The sequence below is a fragment of the Sturnira hondurensis genome, unplaced genomic scaffold (assembly GCF_014824575.4).
Source record: "Sturnira hondurensis isolate 20B ecotype Veracruz unplaced genomic scaffold, ASM1482457v3 Scaffold0008196, whole genome shotgun sequence".
Classification (NCBI taxonomy): Eukaryota; Metazoa; Chordata; class Mammalia; order Chiroptera; family Phyllostomidae; genus Sturnira; species Sturnira hondurensis.
This window is the reverse complement of record NW_028080827.1, coordinates 18,193,430-18,217,749: the sequence shown is the minus strand read 5'-3', so window position 1 is coordinate 18,217,749 and position 24,320 is coordinate 18,193,430. Positions and strand designations below refer to the sequence as shown.

General features: G+C 43.8%; 1 protein-coding gene across 1 annotated transcript in view; it reads right to left on the bottom strand.

Moving 5' to 3' along the window:
* Positions 1-23,921, bottom strand: part of HACD3 (3-hydroxyacyl-CoA dehydratase 3) — a 34,860-nt gene extending 10,939 nt beyond the window's left edge. Inside the window, exons 1-7 of the mRNA XM_037054152.1 lie at positions 23,637-23,921; positions 12,413-12,455; positions 10,241-10,314; positions 8,844-9,008; positions 7,348-7,399; positions 5,404-5,514; positions 1,022-1,149 (exon numbers count right to left, since the gene is read on the bottom strand). Coding sequence (XP_036910047.1) covers positions 1,022-1,149; positions 5,404-5,514; positions 7,348-7,399; positions 8,844-9,008; positions 10,241-10,314; positions 12,413-12,455; positions 23,637-23,723 — 660 coding nt within the window. The 5' untranslated portion in view covers positions 23,724-23,921. The remainder of the gene's footprint in view (positions 1-1,021; positions 1,150-5,403; positions 5,515-7,347; positions 7,400-8,843; positions 9,009-10,240; positions 10,315-12,412; positions 12,456-23,636) is intronic.
* Between the last annotated feature and the right edge of the window lie 399 nt (positions 23,922-24,320).

Genomic DNA, 24,320 nt, shown 5'->3' with positions numbered 1-24,320 from the left:
ATCATACTATATGTACTGTTCTGTGACTTCTTACTCGATGTGAGGTTCCCAAGACTCACCCACCCTGGAATCACGGGCACTGTCCAGCTCCTGGGGCTTCCTTCACACCGATTTCTACACACACGGCACTCGCTGGAGCCTTGCAACGTGATGCTGAACCTAGGAATGCTTGCCCTGGAAATTCTACCCTACTCCTTATCTGTACTAGTCAGTGATATAAAAAATATATATTACTCTGTATTAGTGGGTCACTCACTATTCCCTTTTTATTCCTTAAACAGAGTGGCCTCTTTCCAAGGGCAGAAAACCTGGGTATAAAAGAGCTATTGTATTAACACCCTTTACCGGTAATGATGCTACCGGCAATGATGCTACCAGCATGCCAGCACTGGGACAGCACCAAAGGGTAAAATTATAAAACCACTCCTGAAAGACTACCAAGTAATCAATCAGCTGGCTCCCCTGTGTCTGCGCAGGCAGCATTTAATGGTGCGTAATCACACAGCTAGGAATGGAAAGGAGGATGCATGGCTTTGATGCACACACCCCCGTTCCTGCTAACAACCTTCCAAACACTAGGGAAAGACACGGATGCACCGGGGGAGGGGTCCCCACAAGAGCCAGAACATCCTCCTTCAGACGTGAGAGAAAGTCCAAAGTAGAAAGAGTTACTGGTTATGATACTGCCTTCCTCTACCCAAGGTGGGAGGAGACCAAGATCTCTCTAAGAAGACTGAGGGTGGGCGTTTCTCCTGCCTGGGAATCAAGTTTCCCTGGCTTTACTAGTATAACTGTGATTTCATGAAAATGTTACAATGAAATCAACCAGAAGGGGCAACAGTTTACTTTAGAAAATTTTCTGAGGCTTAAATATTTCCTCCTCCTCGTTCAGATAAAACAGTGCTCTTCCTACGCCAATGGGTATTTTTACTAGTTGAGGCTTCTCAGCAAATTGTGGCATTCCCCCCGAAACAACACTGACATCTTTCATTCTCCACCCTCGAAGTCAACCATTCAGTACCTGGATGAGAGAGGGCACCACTGGGGACTTAGTGACTCCGATCGCTGCGTTGATCGTTTCCACCACCGACAGCATCTGGCAGAAATACATCATGTCAGCCATGGTGTGGAAAGTGTCATAGAAGGACTCTGTGGGACAAAGATGCAGTAAGGTCAACGAACTGGCAAATTCCAACAGGATTATTTCTCAAACTATGTAACTCCTTACGTGAGAGAAATTTGAAGAAAGGTAAATAAATATCCAGTCAGATTCAAGTTTACTAACCAACCAGCTGGAAGAAGGCAGGGCTGTGGGACCGTGAGCCCTGAACCCCACTGGTCACCAGAAAGTTATCACATAAACCCTGCGTGCACCCCTCACCGTACAGGGCGAGGAAGAAAGCACCCCTCAGCTCCATTCAGTTATGACATGCTGAAAAATGTGTGTCGAGCACAGCAGTGATGCCTTTTAGCTTCATGATCTCATTTAATTTAAAGCTAGAGCTGTGCCCCACACACTGAATGCAACCTAGCCTTTTGAAATCTCAAAAATTGTACAACCATCCACCAATAGAGAGGTGCAAAAGTACTGGATGAAATTAACTTTCAAAAACCTTAATTGTGCTTACATATCTAATCCTAATTATTCTTATTCTGAGACTCTATCTGAATTCAAAAAAATCTAAGATGAAAAAGAACTCAAGACACAAGACTGTTCTCTGCAACACTTCTAAGCGTATTAAAGTAGGCACTGTCTAAATGTCCAAGGGCATGGGAAGTTTGAGCAAACTATAGTATTGCCACTTCATGGGTATTACATAGCAATTCAAAATAACAGTTATTGCTTACACGAGGTCAGCAAATGTGGCATCAGTTCCAAGTGGTCCATAATGTAAAATCCTTTATTTTCCACACCAATCCTCACCTGACATCCTGAATCCCTACATTTCCTCTTTGCAGTGTTTCTCAACCAGGGCACCACTGACACTTCCGCTAGGACAGTGCCCCTCCTGCACGTGGCAGGAAGTGCAGGACTCCCGGCTGCCTGCTAAATCCGAGCAGTGCTCCCAGGATCTGGCAGAGTCAGGGCAGTTTACCAACACAGAGGGCACTGCAGGAGCCTCAAAGAGTGCGGTTTAAATACAAGATGGATCAGAGAGGCCCCTGCAAAAACTGAAGAAACCTCTCTAAAGTATTTTTGCAGGAATGATTCACTTTACAGTCCTGCCACAAAGTCAAATGTGAAAAGAAAAATCGTATATACTGGTAATGTATAATTTTACCAGAAAAATCCCACCAATAAGTAGCTCAAAATTTAATTACTTTCTTTGAACAAACTAATGCAAAATTACAATTTAAATTTTGCTACATATAAAATAAAGTTATTTTCATAATTTTAAATGCCCTCTTTTCAGGATAAAAAAACCAATCCAATCTTTTTATCATCATTTACAATGATGTTCTGGTACCCTTTCAAGGGGGACTCCCTGTAAGTGGCATTTCTCCTTTAAAGAGTGAGGACCTCTCACACTAGAAAGCTGTAACTTAAGGTTTGGCACATGGTAAAAAAATTAGATCTTGTGGCCTTTGCCTCTGATTTTATAGGAAATTGATCCTTGTTCCAATGCAGGAATATTAATCTGATTTCTAAAATGATAGTTCTAAAGAATATTAGTAACACTGAACCGCTTATAATGTTGTTTTAAAAACAAGATGCAAAACTGCATGTAGAGTATGATTATAACTTTTAACGGTAGGAGAAAAAGACTAAAAGGCAATGTACGGAAATATTAACAGTGACAGACAGTGGCTGATTGACCCCTCCTCCTTCCACCACACCTCCTCCTGTCTCCCCCATGTCACAAACTTTCTTAAATCGCTACATTTCATTTTACGATTTGAAAAAAAATTTTGAATCTAGGAAAAGGCACTCATATGTGACTGGAACACGGATTTAAATAGTGATAGTATAAAGCAGTATATACTCTCTCTGGCCAGTACACATCAAAAGCCTCGAAAACGATCTGTCCTCTAATCCCACAATTGCACCTCAGGAACTGGTCTCAAGGAAGCTACATGGGGAAGATGGCGAGGACCAAGAGTCTGTTGCTCTCAGAGTTGTGATTATGGTAGAGTTTTTTGTTTTAAGTCTTTACTTTCTGATTTTTTTTCTGTAACATTTTTATAATTAGGAAAAATTAAAAATTAATTTAATAAAAAGGTATTACTTAATATGAGACCTAAACAAACCCAAATAAGAATTTCTATTATAAACCCAAGAATTTGCTGCTGTCTCCTTTGCATACGAAGTTTAGCAAATACATGTTTACATGAGAAAACAGGTACATGTGTCAAACCTGCCATTCAGCGTCATCCTTCATTCAAAAGGAGAAAACGGCAAAGGGCAGACTGCGACCCTGGGCACCAAGCCCCAACTGCTCTCTGGGGGCTGATAAGGGAAGAAGTAAAACAGCAGCTCCACCCCAGCAGGGGATTGGGGAGGGGCTCAGAGCCAAAATGGAAATCACAGATCCAGGCAGCTTACTTTCAACACGCGACCCAGATAACTTAGCAGCTTTGGGGCTGCACCACCTAACACCCAGCAGGCTTTCATGACAACACACAGAATCAGTCTAACCATATCGGTTTAAACTGTGATTTGCGTAATTTCAAGGTGTTAAGAAGGCTGGAAAAAATGTGCACATCTTTCAAATGATTCTAGAGCTAACTACAATTCTCCTCCTACAAATCTCAGATGGAAAAATTTAGGAGTGAAGAAGAAAACAGTATACAAAATTTTTTTCTCTTCAAATACTTTATATTTTTCCACTATACTTATGTTTTTCCTCATATTTATTTCACAAAATACAGAAAAAAATTTTAATTATCCACATTCAAACTATTTGAAAATGGTACATTTCCTTCCAATCTTTTTATATATCTTGGTTCATTTTTCCCCTTTTTATATGGCTGTGAGCAAACTGGAAGAACAAATGTATACGTTACTTCTTTAGCCTGCCATCAGTATTTTTCTGTGTTGCAACAAACTCTTTAAATGCTTTAAATGTGTTTGACTACATGCCACTGACAGAAGATTCCAAATCAGTCCCTCAGTGGACATTTAGGTAGCTTCTACTCTGTTACTATATAAACACCATAATGTCTATCTTTTTGAAAAGCTGCTCTTGTAGTTTCAAGTCTTTCTTTAGAAGATGGTTCCAGAAATGAAATTACCAGGTTCAAGGACATGAACAGTTAAGGTTCTAGACTCACTTTGCCAAATGATTTCCCAAGAGCTGTAATTACGTACCCTCACAGTAGCCACTGGTGTGTCTATTTTTAACATATGTCCTCCTGACTTAGATATCTTTTTAACTTTGCAAAATTGGTAATAAAAAATGTCTTCCTTTATTTTTTATTTTCTTCATCATTACTGAGTTAAACATTTTTTTCAGTACTAAATGAGTTTTATTTCCTCTTATGAATTTCCTATACATAATTTTGTTTATCTATTTGCTGGAGTTTTCACATTTTTAAATCAATTTGTGCAAGTTCTTTTTATGTAAAGAAATCAACCCTTCCTTCTGGTATTTGTTGCAATTTTCCACCAACCCTCAATCCCCACACTGCTAACCTCAATATACTTTTTATCTTTAATGCTTTTTGGCTGGGGTGTTTTTAGATATACAGAAATTTAAGTATTTTTATTACAGTCAAATATATTGACATTTTCCTTTATGATTCTTCCAACACTTCTTAAAAAAGGCTAACCTTCCACATGAGATTTTTATAATATTTACTTGTATCTCCTATTATGGTTAAACTTTTCATAATTCTTAAATCCTTTGGCAGAATTTATTTTTATATACAGTGTGAGGAAGAAGAATCAGAGTCCGGCACTGGCTGGTGTAGCTCAGTGGACCAAGGGCCGGCCTGCAAACCAAAGGGTCGTCAGTTCGATTCCCAGTCAGGGCACGTGTCTGGGTTGCGGGCCAGGTCCCCAGTGTGGGGTGTGTGAAAAGCAACCACACGTTGATGTTTCTCTCCCTCTCCCTCTCCCTCTCCCTCTCTCTCTCTCAAGATAAATGACTAGGGTCTTTAAATAAATAAATAAATGCTCAGTTAGTGAATAGAGAAATGGATGCTAGCCCAAGATACGCTCCTGGGGGGCTGTGTGGACGCAGACCATTTCCTTGGCCATCTCTAAGCCTGTTTCCTCACCTGTAGAGCAGACAAGAGATCAGCCTGCCTGCTTCCGTGGCCATGGGAAGTAGCAGGTGTGAAAGTACAATGAAAAGCATGAGGTGCTACACAAATACTAACATCAGAGGCAGAGAGCATCAGCTTTGGTGAGTGGTGGGCCAATCTACTAAAAGAAAACTAGGGTTAAAAGTTGGTACTTGCCTTTTCCAAAGATTAAGAACCGCACAGTCATGTTGACAAACATCCAGGAGAATCCCAAGAACTGTACGAGGTTATACATGAACAGGTACCCTTTCTTCAAGCTTATAAGAGCTGAAAACGAAGCAAGGCAGCGTGTTACCAGCAGGAGTCACAGTCACAGTAGGAGAGGGGTGTGCGGGGCACATGGGTGTAATTCCACCCCTTTTTCCTACTCGGGTGCCCCAAGCTCCCACTCCAAGACCTGGCCCCGGTCTGCACCAGCTGGCTCCTGGTCTCACAGAGAAACAGGTCAGAAAAAACTGTGACGAACACTGTACGCCAAACCATGTTTTCAGTGGTCTTTCCCCTTAGAGCCTTAAAGGGTAAGTATATAGAAATAACTCCAAAAAGAATGTATGTCAGGAGGCATTAAGGTAGGGAGAAAAGCTACTAGACTCCTTGTCATGTTAATATAGTCTACAGTTACTTCTCTGGAATTTTTTTAAGGTCATACAGGTCAAACTAGGTCAGAGAGAGAAAGAATAATGAAAGAAATTCTGATATTCGATCATATATTTGCTCATCCGAGCACTAACTGAACACCTCCAATGTCCAAGGTCCGAAGGGGCACTGATGGGATTCAAAGAACTTACAATCTAAAACCGTAATACAAGATAGAGTGATAGGTAATGTCTTGTGAAAATTTCAAGGTGAGAAAATGACATTAGACTGGGGAAGTGGGAGTCAGGCAAGCATCCGATCTGGGCTTTGGAGGATGGGAAGAATGAGGATATAACTGAAGGAGGAAGATTACCAACTTGAAAGGCAAGAGAATAAGGGACATTCATTTTGTCTTCAGCCTAAGGTTTGTGAAGACTCGGCTAATTAGAGTGAGGGAAGGAATGAGGAACTTAAAGTCACGGTTGAGCCACAGGGGCAGGATACAGGGAAGGATAATTCCTAAGACAAGCGCTATGGGGTTCCGACCCTGCTGCCACAGACATACCCCTAGAGTATATATATCTTGCTTTCACACTCGGCCAATGCTCAGATAAACACACTGAACGGTGGTGTGCTAGCAAAATCAATCTTATTCTAAGGGGCCAAAAAAGCCAGCACCAATGGCTTGACTGACAGCACCAATACGTAAAACACAAAAGCAGAGTTGCTGTGACTGAAGTCTGAATGCTTGGGTGGCCTACGTGTCCGAAGCATCTCTGGGCACCCCAGGGGCATCTGAAACATAGTCTGAAAACCACTGCTCCACAACTTCCCCGTTTATGGCAGGCTGAATAAGCACCACTAGAACCTGAGAGAGTATGAACAAACGAGGAGCCACTTTTTATCATTTTTCAGCATCAGTGTTAACTTACGGGCTTTCACAGCCCTCCCTCGAATGTAAGCTCTTAAGAGCGCAGGTGCTATGATGAATTCATTGGCTCCACACTCAGGAGACCAGTATAAAGAGTTTACTGGCTAGCTGTGGAAGGTAATCTGTATCACTCAGAAGATAATACACTTGAAGTTCTTGTTTGTAAGTGGCTGGACAGACAGAAACAGCAATGGATTTGTTAAGGTTGACAGTCACACCTATCAGTGTCACAGCCCTTAAGATCTTGGTTGGGAGAAAAACACCAGGCTGGAAGGAGGAGAGCCTTGGTCCTAGAGGATATTCCCACGTGTCCACGCAGCACATGCTGTCCCCTAACACTAGACCAGTCCAAGAGACGAAGGTTCTGCGATACTGCTATACCAGCCCGGTATTCTCAGATGATGTTAGGCTCTGAACCCTAGGGAGACAGTCAAAGCAGGGCTTCTAACGTGGATGTGCACAGCGTAAGCCCCGGGCACTGAGGCTTGCCCGTCCACTCACCTACACATTAGCTCTCCGACCACCTCACACTCACCCACACCCACCTCTGCCACAAGCTAACCGGGAACCACCACTGCAGCAGGGCAACTTACTTTCAGGGGAGCCTTCGCTTTCAATTCTGAGTTTATTCAGGCGTTCTTCTTCCTAGAATTTGGACAGAAGTTTTCCAAGAACACAAGTCAGAATTCCCAGATGCTTGCAAAAGTCCAGATGCTGGAGAAGTGACCTGACCCCCTGAAAGCTACCTCCTCCAGCTGCCTCCATGGTTCTTTGGGAAAATGTCTTAGTTTGTGGAGTCAAAAAGCCTGACTCCTCCTAACTAAGTAGCGTTAGCATCACAGAACGCCCATCCAAGGCTCCCAGAACTAGGCCAATCAGCGGGCTTCCAAACTACAAAGTGGGTAGGCTTGCAATCTTAGAGCTGGAAAGACATCCAGAATCGTCACTGCCATAGAAACAAAACAGAAATTTAAGGCAGAAAGCAGACTTCTATTTTATTTTTTAACACCTCTAGATTTTTAGAATAATTTTTCTAGAATCTATAATCATGTCTCTACCTCAGTATGAGCTCATATTAGGTTACTATATAGATGGCTACATGTAGAAATATTTCTGCTATATGGCTGGGCGTAGCTAGCGTGCATGTGCTCAGCCCGTTGCTCTGTCGGCTGTGAGGGCCTACAAGTGAGGGTAGTGCCCCCGCGCAGTCAGCATACTTGAGCCCAGATCTCGGTTTCCACCGCCTTTTTTCCGTAATAAAAAGAACAGAGTTCTTTGAAGAATGGCTGATTCCAGGACTGGAGGAGAGAATATACAAAATAAGCCTGGAGCAGTTTATACTGCCAGAAATTAAGGAAGAGCGGAAGTGGAGTGGGAAGGAGGAATGGAGGGCGGAAGGGGGAAAGAGCCCCAAAAGGAAGAAGCCTTGAGCTTTTTCAAAGGGCCCTAATAGCCAGCTGAGGGAGTTCTAACTGCCAAAGCTGGAACAATTTGAGCAACAAAATAAATACCATAGTATTGAATTATAACCCGAACTATAAAATAAATATTCATGTCCATACTGGTATTTTCTTTAATGACTAAATAAATAAATGGGAGAGAATAATCTCCAACGCAGAATAATTCCAAATAAAGTACGCAGATACCCCACCCTGAAGATGGGAAGCACAACCCCCACTCCGTAAGGGTGGGTTATGCACAGTGAGCTCCTCCGAAGAGTACAGTAAGGGAAGGGGAGGTACCGTTACAGTGAAGAGACCTGACAAACACACCACCTCGGCCACCCGAGCAAGACCAGTGTCAACAGTGATATGTCCTAGAACGTACCCATGACACAGCATGGTATGAATGAAACCTCTAAAGTCTTCCTCCCCCCAAACCAATCACCCTAGTGTAATCACGGGGCAGGGGGGGTGGTCAAACAAATCTCTTGAAGGTTCAGTCTATAAAACTGATGACCATCAGTCACCGGGTCATTACTGAATTTATCATTTGTATTTATTCTATCAGATCCTGATAAGTATCCGAGGTGGCTGAAATAACTTGAGTTTCTCATGATTTCTGTCTAGATCCCAGGGTGCCTACTGACCTTGGCTCTGAGCTCCATTTCTGCATCAGACTCATCCAGCCAGCGATCAAAGTCAGGGGCCAGAAACAGCGGGCGCTTCTCCTGCTTGGTGAGTCGATCCCACCACTGACTCACCTTCTTCTGTACCGTAATGTTTACCTGCCTCTGGGTCAGTTTGTAAACGGGCTAAGAGAGAAAATGAGAATGTGAGGATGGCTTCTCCTTCCCACTCCCGAGTCCTTCCCCTGAAACTGTCCCAAACCAGTGTGACTACACAAAGAAGCGCCAGGGCAGGCTTATTCCCCTTCCTTCTCTGTTCCTACAAGTCCTGACACCAAAAGAACATCTCGAGTCCAGACCAAGGACTGGTACAGGGGACGTCCGGGAAGAATGTTATTCGTCTTTCTGATTCTGCCAAGGAACAACATGGGAGGAAACTGAGATAGGAAAGGCGGATAGTCCTGGTCATCCTACCAGAAACTAGACAAACCTCCTGCCAGACCTATGACACGCAAGGCACTACATCCAGTCACTGTCAAGTGCATCCTCACCTTGCAGACTTTCCTCCCATGAAGATGACTGATTTCAAACGATTAGTGGTCTCTGGCACAGACAATCCTTGTTTTAGACAGGTTTGGTCAGGGCCAGACCTGTACTGGAGCAGATACGGCTTTTTCACAGCAGTCAGCCTAGGGAGTCTTCCCAACTACACTCAAATTCTTAGAGGCTGTTCCAGTTCATTATTCTTCTCCATGGCCTCTCCCTTTGCCTCCAAAGCAAGACCCATGACAAGTTCTCCACCATTTAAATGACGGCTGACTATCAAAAGAGCCAAAACAACTGAAACCTCCTGCAGACAGAGATCAACGTGCGCAGCCCCCAGAAATTGGAGTATAATTCTGGAAACTGACCTACACCATATGTTAGATTCTCTCGCCTCCTGTTCCAGAAGCTTCCTCAAGCTCTGAGAGACAGGAAACTGCAGTATATGTTCAGCATTCTTTCTAAAGATCAACTGTCTCAGCCTTTTCTGATTTCGACTGCCGCTCCGGCAAAGTCGCATGAAAGCAGCCCCCTCGCGGGTTTCACCCGCCCTGTGTAGCTCTGCTCTCTATGGGTGCCATGCTCCTCTCTGTCATCACTGACAAAAGAGAATATCAGAGCTGGAAAACACCCAAGAGATCACTAACCCCACCTTTCATTTAACACATAAGGAAACTGGAACTCAGGAAAGTGAAGGGACTTGTGCAAACTGCTGGTAAGTGGCAGAGGACTTCCACATGGCTCTGTAGCTGAAACGTGTTCCAAATAAAATAACTATATTCTTCTTTGGTCTTTATCTTCTTTCCCACCACCCCTGCTCCCCAGTCCACTAAGGGGCTAATATTTTTTCCTAAAATAGAAAGGAAAGAACTTACCTCTGGCTTCACAAACTCTAAGAACTCCAGGTAAAACTCATAAACGTTGTCTCCTTTGGCGCCATGTCCCTGAGCTATAAGGAAAGAAATGCAGGTTACTGCGAACCTGAGCAGAGAAGACTATCCAAAAGCTCTCTGCAGCTCTTTCAGAAGTATGCAAATATTAACAGGTTCTGCCGGAATGGGTGAGCACCCGTGAAGAGCTACTTAACAGGTAAAGCCGGACAAACGCTTATCCCCACTTGTCCTTCTGCGGGTCAGTTCCAGGGTATTGACTCAATCTTCCACCACAGCCCTGGCAATGCCCAGTGCAAATAATAAGCAGGAAAAAGAATACTGAAAGCAAGGCCCAAGGTATCACACAGATATAAATCTAACTTTCCCTTGTACTTTGGTGCTGAGTCCAAAGCAGAAAAGCAGCAGGTTAAGGGAAGTTGCAGGGCACAGAAATGCTGGATGGTCTCAAAGAAGACTCTGGACCCAACACCTCCCAACCAGGGAGAGAAAATGGAGACGCTGACTTCTCCTTTGGCACATCCCAAATGTAACATAAAAGAGATAAACAATCTTCTCAGCTCATTCCTAAGACAGGACAAAAGGCAGTGGGAGGAAAGTATGGGGGTTGACCGTTCCGCCAGCCCTGTGCCCTGACAGGGCTCCTTCCCTCACGCCAGTCATGCCCGGTGCCAGTGACTGCGGACACTCCCTCTCCTCCGACTGACTGTCTATCAGTTCGGTTCTCTTCCCTCATCTGGCCACGTGCAGTAGAACCTGCCTAACATTTGCATGTAACTGCCGTCCCCTAAGACCATAAATTCCTGAAGGTAGTATAGTCTGTGAGCTCCGAGTGGCAAGATACACTTTTATCACTTTAACTTCCTTTTAAATGTGTAACTCCAAAAAAATAACAAAACAAAACAAAAATAAAACAGAACAAAAATAAAATTTAAATAAAATAAAATAAAATAAAACCTGAGCTGCTGCCACCACTGCTCTCATCTTGAAAAGTACATACAAAAGTCAGGCGAGTAAATTAAGGCAAATGGAATCTCATGTAAAACAGAAACTGGTCAATGTCCCATAACCCCAGTCACTTAGCAATGACATTCCAAGACACTAGTACAGAAAGAGATTGGGGAGAATCCCAGCCGTTGGGTTAACAAGGAATCCAGACCTGCCCTGAGGCAAAGCAGCAAGTGTGACGATGAACCAAGGAAACGGGAGAGGGAGGCAGGTTCACAGAATCCAAGACCATCAGCGAGAAAAGCTTTACACGCCACCTAGAGTAAGCGTTTCTCAAACTGGTCTGCAAGCGTCATATCAGGGAGCCACACAACCTCATTGAGAAAACTGCGGTGGGGGGGGTGTTATTTCATTATATGCTTTCAAAAAACAAAACAAAACAAAGATCATCTAGATCAGCGACCCCCAACCTTTTTGGCACCGGGGACCAGTTTCATGAAAGACAATTTTCCCACGGGCGAGGAGTGGGGGGCCAGGAGGCAGAGCTCAGGCGGTAATGAGAGCACAGCTTCGGGCACTCGCCCAGCCGCTCACCTGCTGTGCGGGTCCAGTTCCTGACTGCCATGGACCCGTCCGGTCCACAGCCCAGGGGTCGGGGACCTCGATCTGGATGGCTACCTTGTAAGCAAGCACTACCACACAAGTTCAGTGGCTGTGTCTGCATCTGTTCACAGCTTCGATGAAGCCAAGTATCACTCTCAGTGACCATATTTACTCCTAACATGTGTCCCAACCTGGGTCTGTCGCCCTGTAGGATGCTGACCTCATAATTTCAAATGTCTGTGGGTCCTCAAGTTTGAGAAACACAGCTTATAACCCACCCCTCTATTTTATATTCGTAGGTCCAGAGAAGCCAAAAAGTCGTCTGAGGTAGTAGCAGAACGAGAGCTAAAAGACAGAACTCCTTATTTCTAGCCCAGGATTCTTTTTTGCTGTATCCACTGCCTCTCTGAGGGCATACCAGGATTTTAAACAAATTCTTGGACTTTCTTAACCATGTATTTCAAAAACAATCTAGTTTGCCCCAAGAGTATCAGAGAGGTATGCATAAATAGAAAGTGAATAAAACAAATACATAAAATAAAAAGAAACCACCACTATGCTTCTTTAGCTGTGTAAGGAGCTAGGAGCATCTGCCCGAATACTGACCTTTGAAATGCAGTACATTTTCATTGATGCTGATGGCAGGATTCTGTGAAAAGAGACCAAGGATGCAAGAAGGGGATTTTAATGAGAGAAAAATGGAATTAAAACCAGGGGCTTACTTCCCTCTATCCTTCCCCCTTGGGGACTCAACCTCCTACCCTGTGCCACCCCCAGAAAATACATTTAATCATTTACTCACATCTGTGTGTAGGATTTCTCTATGTCTATCTGTACCCATCTGAGATCGTAGTCTACTGCAAGGAGGGCCCTAAACTGCCCTAATGGCGCGAATGATCAGACACTAAGCCAATCCATTCTGATAACTGCAAACAGTGCAAGGTGCGGTGGGAGAGGTGTTATAGGGAAATGCACAGATTTTTAAGACTCAGTCCCTGAGCTGTGCAGGCAGGGAATCTAGTGGAACAGATGAGTCATTTCCAGTGAAAAGATATCAAATAGCATCAAATAACATACACTCAAAACCAAAAGAGTAGTAACCAGCACTAAGTGTTACAGCTCAGTCCACAAGCACGACGGGAACAGAATGGTTGGGGAGAGCTTCACCAAACGTAAGACCTGTGTTCCAACACGAAGAACAAATTAACTCCAACAGGCAGAGCGAAGGGCTGTGGATGAAAATGAAACATGCAGTGCCTTAACCTCAGGCTGCACACTCTTAACCTCCATGCAAAGGAAAACTAAAAGTGATCGAAATTCTCCAAATTGTTCATTTCTTTGTTCCCAGAGGTTGCTATGTGCCTTTAGCAGCATAATTTAAAGTCAAACTACTTAACTCTTTGTCCAGTGGATGAGAAACAACTCACCTCCTACCTCCCAGCTCAAAGTTAGTAAGAAAGCAGCAGCATGTGTTCAGTGCCGTAATTAGCTCGCTCATTTCTCCTGTGGGCTCCCTCTCTGTGCTCCATCACGCATCAAAGGAACCCAACGCGACAGAGAGCAGGTTGGAGACCAAGTACACTACCTGGTGGTGAGGGCCCGCATGCTCTATTCATAGCCAGGCATGTTCGGAAAAGGGAAATAATAGAGCATTGGAGCCAAGCTTTACAATGAGAACCTCCCCAGTGGGAGTGCAGATTTCAGGCTCAGAAGCTCTCCCAAAGAAGGTAATAATCTAGATGCTCTCTGTGGCAGGAAGTGGGAGTTAGGGAACCAAATCAAAGAAGGCTACACTTCCAGGGGTACGCAAGGGAAACAGGGTTTTGATGTCAATATTACTGTGAAAGCTAGAGTTCTGGGATGTCTTGGAAGTACGTTTCCTACCTAGGTCACTTCTTCCCCCAACTCTGTCTCCCATACCCTAAGTCGCATGGAAGGAAAAATGGAGGTTGGAGGCCCCATTTACTCTCCTCAGACAGACAAATATGCGCAACCAAGGTCTAAGGGGCTAGCCACAGCACGGGTCCCAGAGTGCAGTCAGCACTTCTCGGAGCCCGACTCCAGACGCCAAGTCAGCAATAAGGGCAGCTCCAACCCAGCAGGGCACTGGGCATTTCGGGCTTAGCTTCTCCAAAGGTGGTGGCAGTGGAGGGATATTTCAGTTAAAAATGCTTATGCCAGAAACAAGTTCAAAACTGAAATGAGACCCTGAAGCAACAAAAAATTAACATTTTGCCCTGGCCGGTGTGGCTCAGTTGGTTGGAGCGTCAGCCCGTAACCGAAAGGTTACAGGTTCTATTCCCCGTCAGGGCACATCCCTAGGTTGCGAGTTTGATCCCGGGTCCTGATGCATACAGGAGGCAACCAATTGATGTTTCTCTTTCACATCGAAGATTCTCTCTCTCCCTTCCTCTCCCAACATATAAAAATCTCCCAGGGTGAGGATAGAAAATTTAACATCTATATTTATAAGAAAGATTGGCCTATAATCTCTATCTGCCTCATGAGTTGGAGAGTGTTACCTCTCTCTGTCTCTCTCTACCTTTCCCCCCCCAAAAAATGTAAGTACAAGTCTAGGGGGCAGCCAGCCTTTTAGGCCACCCCCAGCGAGCCTTGCCCCCTGGTATTTACACTCCGTGTAGTCCCCTTCTCCTAACTGACGTCACGTGTAATCTGAATAACCGACAAAACACAGTGGAGACAACAATGTGACTTCTGAGGGCAGGTCGTAAGTCACTGAAGCATCCATCCAGACATCTTGGACTGTTCGCTCCGGGTCCACGTCATATGGAGACTCGAGCAGTCCTGTGTGAAGGCCCACCTGGAAAACTAACTCGTGGACATCAATTTGCCGCCAAGGTGAGGGAGACAGCCTTGAAGTGAGTGTCCCAGACTAGCACAGGACGGACCTCTGACTACAGCCTGGTGAAGAAAGATCTCCAGCCACAACCACCCTGGTCCTTCCGAGGGACCCACAGAAACCAAGAGATGATAAATGACTATTGTTTTAAGGCCACTACATTTTGGGGAGATTTGTTATGCAGCAACAGATAACTAATAAAATTACTTCTGGAAATGTTTGGTAGAGTCAATTATGAAGCCACGCAAACCTGGGAACTTCCTTTTGTGGGAAAATTTGTTTCACTACTGATTTATTTGTCATTGTGCTATTTAGGTTTTCCATCTCTTTGGTAGAACCCATCTTTACTTTCTAGGAATTTACCCATTTTATCTGACATACACTCTATATTCTCTTTGCTTTTTAATGTTTGTGGCTTCTATGGTTAAGTCTTTTTCATTACTGACATGGCTTGTCTTGCTCTTATCAAGAGGTTTTAATTATCTTTCCAAGAACTTTCTGCTCTTTCTTTTCTTCAACTTTGAAAGAATTTGCTATTTTTTTCTAACTTCTTGAAACTGACTCAGAGACCATTATTTACCTTCAGACTTCATTCTTTGCTTTTAATTAATAATTGAAATATAAGCACTTAAAAATATAAATCTCCTGCCAGCTCCTGCTTTGGCTGTGTCTCTCAAGCCCTGGATGCAGCAGCTGCGTTATCACTCGCTCTAAAACATTTCCTGATTTCCATCACTGACTTTTCCCCTGAAACGCGGGTCACTGAGAAATGTTTTTCATTTTAAAAAACATTGGCAGCTAAATGTTTTTAACTGCCAAACACAGGATTTTCTACTTACGTTATTAATTTCTACCTCAGCTACACTGTGATCAAAGAACATTAATGCTCTGTATGATTTTAACCCTTTCAAATTTGTGGAGACTTGCTTGAGGAAGCAGTATATAGTAAAATTCTGTGATGTTCTGAGTAAACTTTAAAAGAATGCATATTTTGGAATTATTAGATGGGATGTTCTATATGTACCTATTGGGCTGATTGATAATTATTTGTTCACATAATCTGTTCTTAGGGAATTTTATTCTATCAATTACTGAAAAATCACTATTTTAAGCTTGTCTATTTCTCCTTGTACTTCTGTTAATTTCCATATTATAGAGGCCATGTTACTAGTTATATATAAGTTTCATATTGTTATGTCATCCTGGTGAATTGAAACTTCTATCACAAACTTTCCGTACCTTTTCAGCTCTAAAAATACATTTTTGCTTAAGACTCTTATCTGATCAACCGGCCCGGCTACAGTACAAGGGTCTGCACTCGCATCAGCCAGGCACCTGGGCGCCCTCAGTTTAGACCACTTTCAACTAAATTCATGGCTCGAGGGGTTTTGGGTCTCCAGAGTTGTGTAAATTTGGGCTACAGAATCTTTTGAGAGCCAACTAACAGTTTTAAGTCCTCAAGGACCTTTTCTTCTACTTGGTTCAGTGCAGGTGCATTGGGGGTAGGAACCATGGGGGTAGGAAGGCAGTGTGGTTTGACCCCCAATTCACCCCTCTTCTTAGAGGTGTGTGGCCCTCTGAAGCACAGTCAGTAGGGGAAGAAGGGTTTCCTATTACACAGCGCATCTCTGGTAGGACCAGATCTTACTTCTGCCCCCTGCACTCTGTCAGGCTGTCAAAACCAGAGTTCAAGTTCATGCAGTTGAGTAAATGTTCTCATGGCAAAAACAATTTCAGAATTCAGCCTGCCTCTCTGAGTTCCCACTTTATTTTCCAATTTGTTGACTCCATGATGATTTTAAGATTTATATTGAACACTTTAAGTTATTTTTAGCAGAAAGGTCGATTTGCTCAACTTAGCCCATGTTTTACTAGAAATTTAATTGTGCTTTTGCTTATGAAAAGAGAAGTGAATAAAGAAAAGAATAAAAGGTGTCTGAAGTCAAATGCACTTGGTATAAATCCTAGTTGTATCATACTTATCCCTTCATTCCCTTTCAAATCCACAGCAACTATCATCATTTTTTAGAGAAACAATAAACCCCCTTATTTCACAAGACTGTTGTGACAACTATAATAACATATAAAGAGCCTGGCATCTAGTAAGCACTCACATTATGGTTGCCTTTTTCCCTCTGACTAGAATGCTCTTCTAAGTTCCCATCTCTATTCATCTTTCAAAGTGCAGGTCAAATTGTTGCCAGTGGGTGTAGGGTTCTTTTGCAGTCGCAAAAAAAAGCATTTGGGAGGACCCACGCACAAGAGAATGAGGTGTAGTGGTGAGGTTTATTGGAACAGAAATGGAAGGCTGCCCCCAGGTTCCCCATGTCTCATCTCTGTCCATCCCACCGTGGAAAAAGTCCTGCCTTGTCTTCATCAGGCCCCGAAATAGGGCCAGTGTCCAGAAATTTTGTTCCATGCCAAAGTTCAGTCCAGTGCAGCCTTTGTTCCTGTCTGGCTGATGCAAGTCTCTGTTCATGGCTGCATTCCGGCTGGTGCTTGAAGCCTACACTTGGAGTCTGCCCAGCTGTCGGGCCGCAGGCGACTGCTAGGCCCACATGGCTGCTATGGAGAGAGAATGCATGAGCCGATGAACCAACACATATTGTGGGAAGGGAGGGTAGGGAGAGGGGGAAATCTTGCCTTTATTAAGCTGATTATATTATCTTACGCTTGGGAAGGACCAGGCATGCTTTCAAACTAACCAATCAACTTCCCAATCCTTTGAAGGCTGCTCTTGGCTCCTCCCCCTAACCAATCCATAGCCTACATCTTGGGGTGGAGGGGTGTTCTGAGTCCCTTACCAATATCCTTTTCATAGGCTAGACAGACAGGCCTCTATGGTCACCATTTTGGCTCCTACTGTGCACACCTCAAAGTAGAAGGACCTCCCCCTGCACCATGTTGGCTTCTATCAGGCATGTGCCCAGCAGAGGAATTTCCCCTTTATTGTGTTATTCCTCCCCCCAACCCATAGCGTGGGCCAGTGGACCAGTTGTACCCTGGGGAGACTGGAGAGCCAGTCCTTCTGTTGTTAATCCCCTTGGTAGGAGGGTGGGGGGAAATGCTGCAGCACCCTGGGGAGTGTGCGAAGCTGCAGCTCCCTAGTTTATTATGCATAACAATGTCTGGTTCCCTTTGCTTCCTTCCTTTATTAATATCTAGCTCCCCACACTAACAAAATGTTAATTCCTCTTCTCACCTACTCACTTCCAACACCAAAATGAATAGCATTCTTACTACCTTGTCTTCACCTTTACTATAATACTCATCGCACTGTTCTGTAGTTAATGTTCATTGCTTTATCTGCTCCTCCAGAACTGAGTTCTCTGATGGTAGGGACTGTGTCGTATTCATCTGAATCCCTAATGCCTCAATTACTATTTAATAAAATGAAATTAAGTCAATTCACTCCATTTTCACAATTTCTGACAGAACTAGAATCCCATGAACTATCTGCTACCTAACTCTTTAGACAGTGGTTTCCTTTCTAGTTCGAATCGTTAGTATTTATCTTTGCTGGCATGTGTGATTAACTTATACGCAGAAAAGCCTTATGAAGTATGAGGCTCACCGAACTCCCTAGTACCCAGCACTGTGCCTGCACCATCGTGGGTGCTCAACCGAGATGGAATCATTTGATGACTTAACTGCTTTATGAGTGTTCTTGCACTGTGGTTCCGAACAGCTTAGGCTTATTTAATCTTTGTTATAAGATATTTCAGGCAATCGGTCACACAGAAAAACTGAGTGATCACCACGGCACCTATCATCTATCAGCATTTTGCTTTACTTGCATCAAGTTTTTCCCCTCAAAGAAATAAAACAGCTATGGGCACAATTTCCCAATTCCCCAATCCCATTGCCCTCCCTTTCTCTCAGACACACCCCATCCCATGGGCACTCACTATTTCAAAACTGGAGCTTATCACCCTGGCTGTAGCTCTTCATTCATTTATAACATGTTGCACATTCTTTATTACACAAAGTTTTATGTTACATTTGACATACATGGTTTCACTGTCTTTAATAGAATTCTTCAACTTGCTTTCTAGTTTATATTTCTGAGTTTTATCATTATAGATAAGAGCAGTTCTGTCTCATTTATTTTAGCTGTTACACAGTGTGCCATTGTGTGCATACACCACAATCTATCGATTCTCTTGTTGATAAGACTTAAGATGGATTGGAACCTTTTTGCTGCAACCCTGGCTGGTGTGGCTCAGTAGGCTGAGCACCAGCCTACAAACTGAAAGGTCACTGGTTTGTATCCAGCCAGGTCCCCAGTTGGGGGCGTGTTGAGAGGCCACCAATCGATGTTGCTCTCCCACATGGATGTTTCTCTTCCTCTTTCTCCTTTCCTTCCCCTCTCTCAAAAAAAAATTTGTTGCAATGAATATGCTGTCTCCTTGTACATGAATGGAAGAGCTTCTCTAAGGAGCAAAACTAAGTCATAAGGATACGCACATCTTGAGCTTGACTACACAGTGCCAAACTGCTCTCCAAACCAGTTGTACCAGTTAGTACTCCCACCACCAACTATATAAAAACATTGTTGAACATCCTTGCCAACAGTTGGTAATGTTAGACTTCATTTTTCACAATCTAATGTGAGAAGTAATGTCCTATCATTTTCACTTAAGTGTCCCTGATTATAAGTGAGGTCAAGTTTATTAGTCATTCCTGTTTCCTTTCACTCTAAACTGCTTTTGTTATCTACCCTTTTTTCTATTGGCTAATATGTCTTTTTCTTATTGATCTGTAGGTAGGTCTCTATATATTCAAGTACTAGTTACTTGTTAGTGATATTTCCCACAATACCTGCTTCAAGCATGTCTTAAATCTGTCAATCTTTTTCAAGGTTTTTGTTTTCTGTGTCTTGACGAATGCATTCTTCCCTGTTCCAACACCACACAGTCTCCTATATTTTCTTTCAGTAGTTTTGCTTCCTTTATGCCTTTAGGTTATTGACCTATCTGGAACTGACTGTTTTGTATGTAGGCCATCTTACTATTTCTGCCATTTGGATTACCAATTGCCCCAATACAATTTCCTGAATGGCTCATCCTTTCCCATATTATTTTGGAAAGCCACACTGTTGTATGGTAAGTTTACATCTATGGACATACCTAATAGACTCTATTCTGTTCTATTGCTTTGTATTTCTCTCAATGAAGGTTTAACGTAACAGGAATAATTCCTTACACTTGAGTGCACCAGAATTTACAAAGCACTTCCAAATCCAATATCCAATTCAAACCTCAAAACAATCCTGCTAATTAGTTACTATTATTCCCATTTATTTGGATGAAAAGGCCAAGGTCCATGACGGTTAAGTGAATCATCCACGGCCACCAGACAGTAGGGAGAAGAGCAAGGCCCCGGTCTCGAGACTTCAGTTACCACTCTTCCCACCAGGCTCTGCTGGACAAGGGCAAGGTCAGTCTCAGGGCTATGCACTTTATCCACACACAACCAAAACAAACAAACTAAAGCCCTGATACGTGAACAAATGCTTTACCAACTGTGTTTGCTGACACAAATCTGCCCATTATGCTTATCTGGAAAATGAATTCTATTCTGAAAGTACCCTTGTCCTAACCCCCTGGATTCCAGCTAGCCTCTTCGCTGCTGCTCACCTCAAACACAGACAAGGCAGCTGCTGAAATCTTTATTGTGCACATTTCTCCTCACATAAGCGTGGTTTCTCATCAGCCACTAACCCTCCAAAGACAGAATAGAAGAGAGATGTGAGTTTTTGTAAGTTGCATTTTTAAACAAATTTATCTGTCTCTCTCTCTCTCAAAAAAAAAAAAAGATGGTTCTGTCTCAGAAAGGGAGGGAAGCAGAGCTGATGCCCCCAAACTGGAAATCAATACTAAAACTCACACATAAGCTACAGAGCAGGGGGCAACAGACAGCTGTCCAACAACCCGGCACCTGGAACAAGAGACAAGAGTAGGTACTCCACAAACGTTCCCACTGAATGAACACATGAATTAATTCATCCTGAGCCAGTATCACCAGTTTCACAGGTCCGACACAGACCAGTGAATGAAAAAATAATAATTTAAAAATAATAAAATAAAGAGCAGCCCTGACATTCAAAAGCTGGCTTGGCACTCACTGCTAAAACATGTTATTCTCCTACTGGACATAAACAACCTCACAGAACACGGACCTGAGACAAGGTTATTCTGAAACCTTGATAAAATGAGACACAGGCCATTTTGCAATTTTGTGTAAGCACAGAAATATGGCCACTATGTCACCCATAAGACACCAGACGCCCTTCCTTCCACTCTACTTCCCTACCAACTATGAAAAGTTTTATTCTTGTGCTAATCTCTTCCCTATAGATTAGGTTTATTTAGATGGCCAACCATAGACTTGCCTCCATTTTACAGCAGCACAGAAAGGAAATCCGGCTCCCTGAGACCATTCCTGAATCTCCGAAGTCCACATCCTACAGCAGTTCTTTCAATGCCCTTTCAAAACATCCCACAGTTCTCCATGCCTTTCCTTGCTGAAAAGATAATAAACCCAATTTGTTTAAATAGTGTGTTCTTGGCAGTCTTTGGCTACAGGGCATTCACTTGGTACAAGTCAGATCATCTAAGTCTGTGCCTTTCTCTCTCTAAAAACTTCTCCCAATCTCAGTTTGACAAGAATTCACTTTACTTCTGGAAGTCATCTCGAACTAAACGAAGGAGAAGTAACAAATTCCTTTTAACACCAGGGACCTAGTTCAACATTCAAGTTCAATTTTATCAATAAACATACTCATGCACAGAATGCTTTGTTTGTAAATACTATGCTTCCTTCTAGATAGGAAGCCTTTAGAACGCCAAATCTGTCTAATTCACCTTTGTAACTGCAGTGTCTCACATGTGGTAGATTTCTTTTATGAATGGTATGAACTTGTTGCTTTAAAATAATGGTAGCTGAATTGGATGCCTCAGAGTTAGACATAGGAAATATTACAGGGAAAAACTCAGCTGGAGAAAAAAAGATTTACTTTTTTCCCAAAAGTTAAAAAATGAATTTCTCTTTCCAAAAGAAAATCCATTTTTCTCCACCTTTACGTTTTTTTACTTTAACTATATTTTAAACATATAACTTTATATTTTTAAATATACCAAATAGGATTGACATGTGGTCATGTTTCCTAAGTAAAGGTTAAACCTTTTAGGAAAAAACGTAACTATAATGCATTCTTTCACTCATCCAACTAACTTCCACTTCTCCCCACCACCGCCACTTCTTTCCCCCCTAAAAACAACTTTTCTGTTTGTGGCTTCAAAAGTACCCCAGAATACTGGATCCTTACCCCACAGACATCTAGAGAGGGCAGAGTCTGAGTTTATTTAATTGGGATACATCAGTGATTTTCAACCTTTTTCATCTCCTGGCACACACAAACCAATCACCAAAATCCTGTGGCACACCAAAACATATATTCTATTTTTTGCCAATCTGACAAAAAAATAAGTATAATTTTGATTCCTTCACACTGGACAGCTATTGTTTGTGCGTTGGCTATTGTCATTTTTTTCACACTCTAAGGGAAAAGAGGTCAGTGCCCAACAAAATAGCCAGATATTACATGTTTTAAAAATTCTTGCGGCACACAGGTTGAAAATCACTAGTCCACATAGGGCTAAACACTTAAAGAGAGAGACTGTCACAGACTTTTCTTATCGATTGCTGGAAAAAGCCTTCTCTAGATGGAGGCTTTGTTCCCTATCTACAAAATCTTTGTTTTCTGTTTTTTTATTAATACACCCTGAGGCACAGAAGAGACAGGCAACACAAAACATTTATTCAATCTTGTAGGCAAAAGTATAATTCAGCCTCATTTAACATATTAAATGACACACTGTGCAATGAGACAGCCTGCTTAAAGGCATTCTGGCCAGTGGTGTCTTTTATCTTTCAATGGGGAAACAGGTTTATATTCCAGATGTAAAGATTAAATTCAATAAATTCAAGTTCACACTCAAAGTGCACCTACACTTTGCAAGACAACATGCCAGACAGGCTGACAGATCCAAACATAAATTCAGAGAGAGTGTAAGTAGAATAAAGGACGATGCAAAGTACCGTGGGTGTCAAGGAGAGTAGGGAGTAAGGATGACTGTAGAAAGAACATTCCAGATCAAAAACTCCAGTTCCTCAAAGACTGGAATCCTGGACGGTTTGGAAAGAAACAGGGGAGTACTCAGGTCCAGACCTCGCCACCATTGCAGAGGCCTCAGCTTGGTCACAGAAGGAACCAATGGTATCGAGCATAAATACTCAATGTAACTTAAAATAATTTTTAAGTTCTCTATGCAACTCAGCAAACCTGAGCTCACAAGCTTCGGAACAAGGGGTAAAGACCATTTCTTCGAGGTCTTCTGGGTTTGAAAATGAACAAGAATAATTTCCATTACTGAACGGTTGGGGGGTGGGTGTGGCCCCTCTGAGGCAGCGACAGGCCTCGTGAGGTTGGAAGGGACCGATTAGACCTCTCCGACCAGCGCTAGACCTCTAACCACGGCCCAGCAAGACAGTGTCACACTGCACCCTTCACCCAATGAGTTCCTCCTACCCCTGCAACGGCCTCAGCAAACCCAAACTCTGACCGCCAGGCCTGCAGGACCGGGCTCCAGCTCCATCAAGCCGAAGACGACGAACAAAGAAGAGGCCCAGGGCAGACTCCGAGGCCCCGGCGAGACGCACGAAGCACCCGAAAGTACCTGCTATCCTCAGGGGTCGTGGCTCTCGGGCCTGCGGGTTCTCCTCGACAAGGGCTAGCTCCTACGCGACGCTGGAAGCCGTGAGTGCACCCTGTCCCAGACCCCGTCGGCGCACAGCAGGCTCTCCTGCAGGCACCCGGACAAAGGACCAGGGGATCCGGGTGGGTCTCGGTGAGTCCTGGGAGCCCCCGACCCTGCGCTGGTCCCGCCGCCGGGATCCGGCCTTTACCTGCACATCACTCAGCTCCACGCGCAGATACAGCTCGCGGTGTCGCTGAGCCCAGTAGACGTGCGGCGTCAGCACCTGATTCTCCATGGCCACAAGCCCAGGGCGCAGGGAGAATCTACTCGCTATGCCTTGCTGCCTCTGGAAATGAGCGGCTGGAGCCTGCGGGACGCAGGCCGCAAACCCCCGTGCTCCTAAAGGTCCGCAGCCCGCAGCCTCAAGATGCCCCACGCTCTCCGCCGCACTTGCGCAGTGACAAGCCGGCAGTGGAGGCGCGGACTCATGGACTTAGCCAGAACCGCGTGAGGGCTGGGCGGGGCGAGGGCGGGAAGGGGCGGGGCCCAAGAGCATAGGACGCCCCAACTGGCTGCGGCGGCCTAGGGTGCAGCAATCCCAGCAGATGCACCGCGCTTCGCTCAGTTCTTTGGGGCGATGCCTATAAGCAAGCTTAGAAACCAAAACGCCAGAGACTTAAGAGGAACGGGTCAGGATGGGGAAAGAACTTGAAACTGGTGTATCTGGAAGGTCTCTCCCATCTGTCACTTAGTCATTAAACATTTACTGACCGCCTACTTATCTGCCTGGGCTGCGAAGCTAAACACTGGAGTTATCGATAAAACCGTAAGAAACAGTTCCTGACAACTGGATCCCTCAGTCTATTCAAAGACGCAGGTGGGGGATGACCGT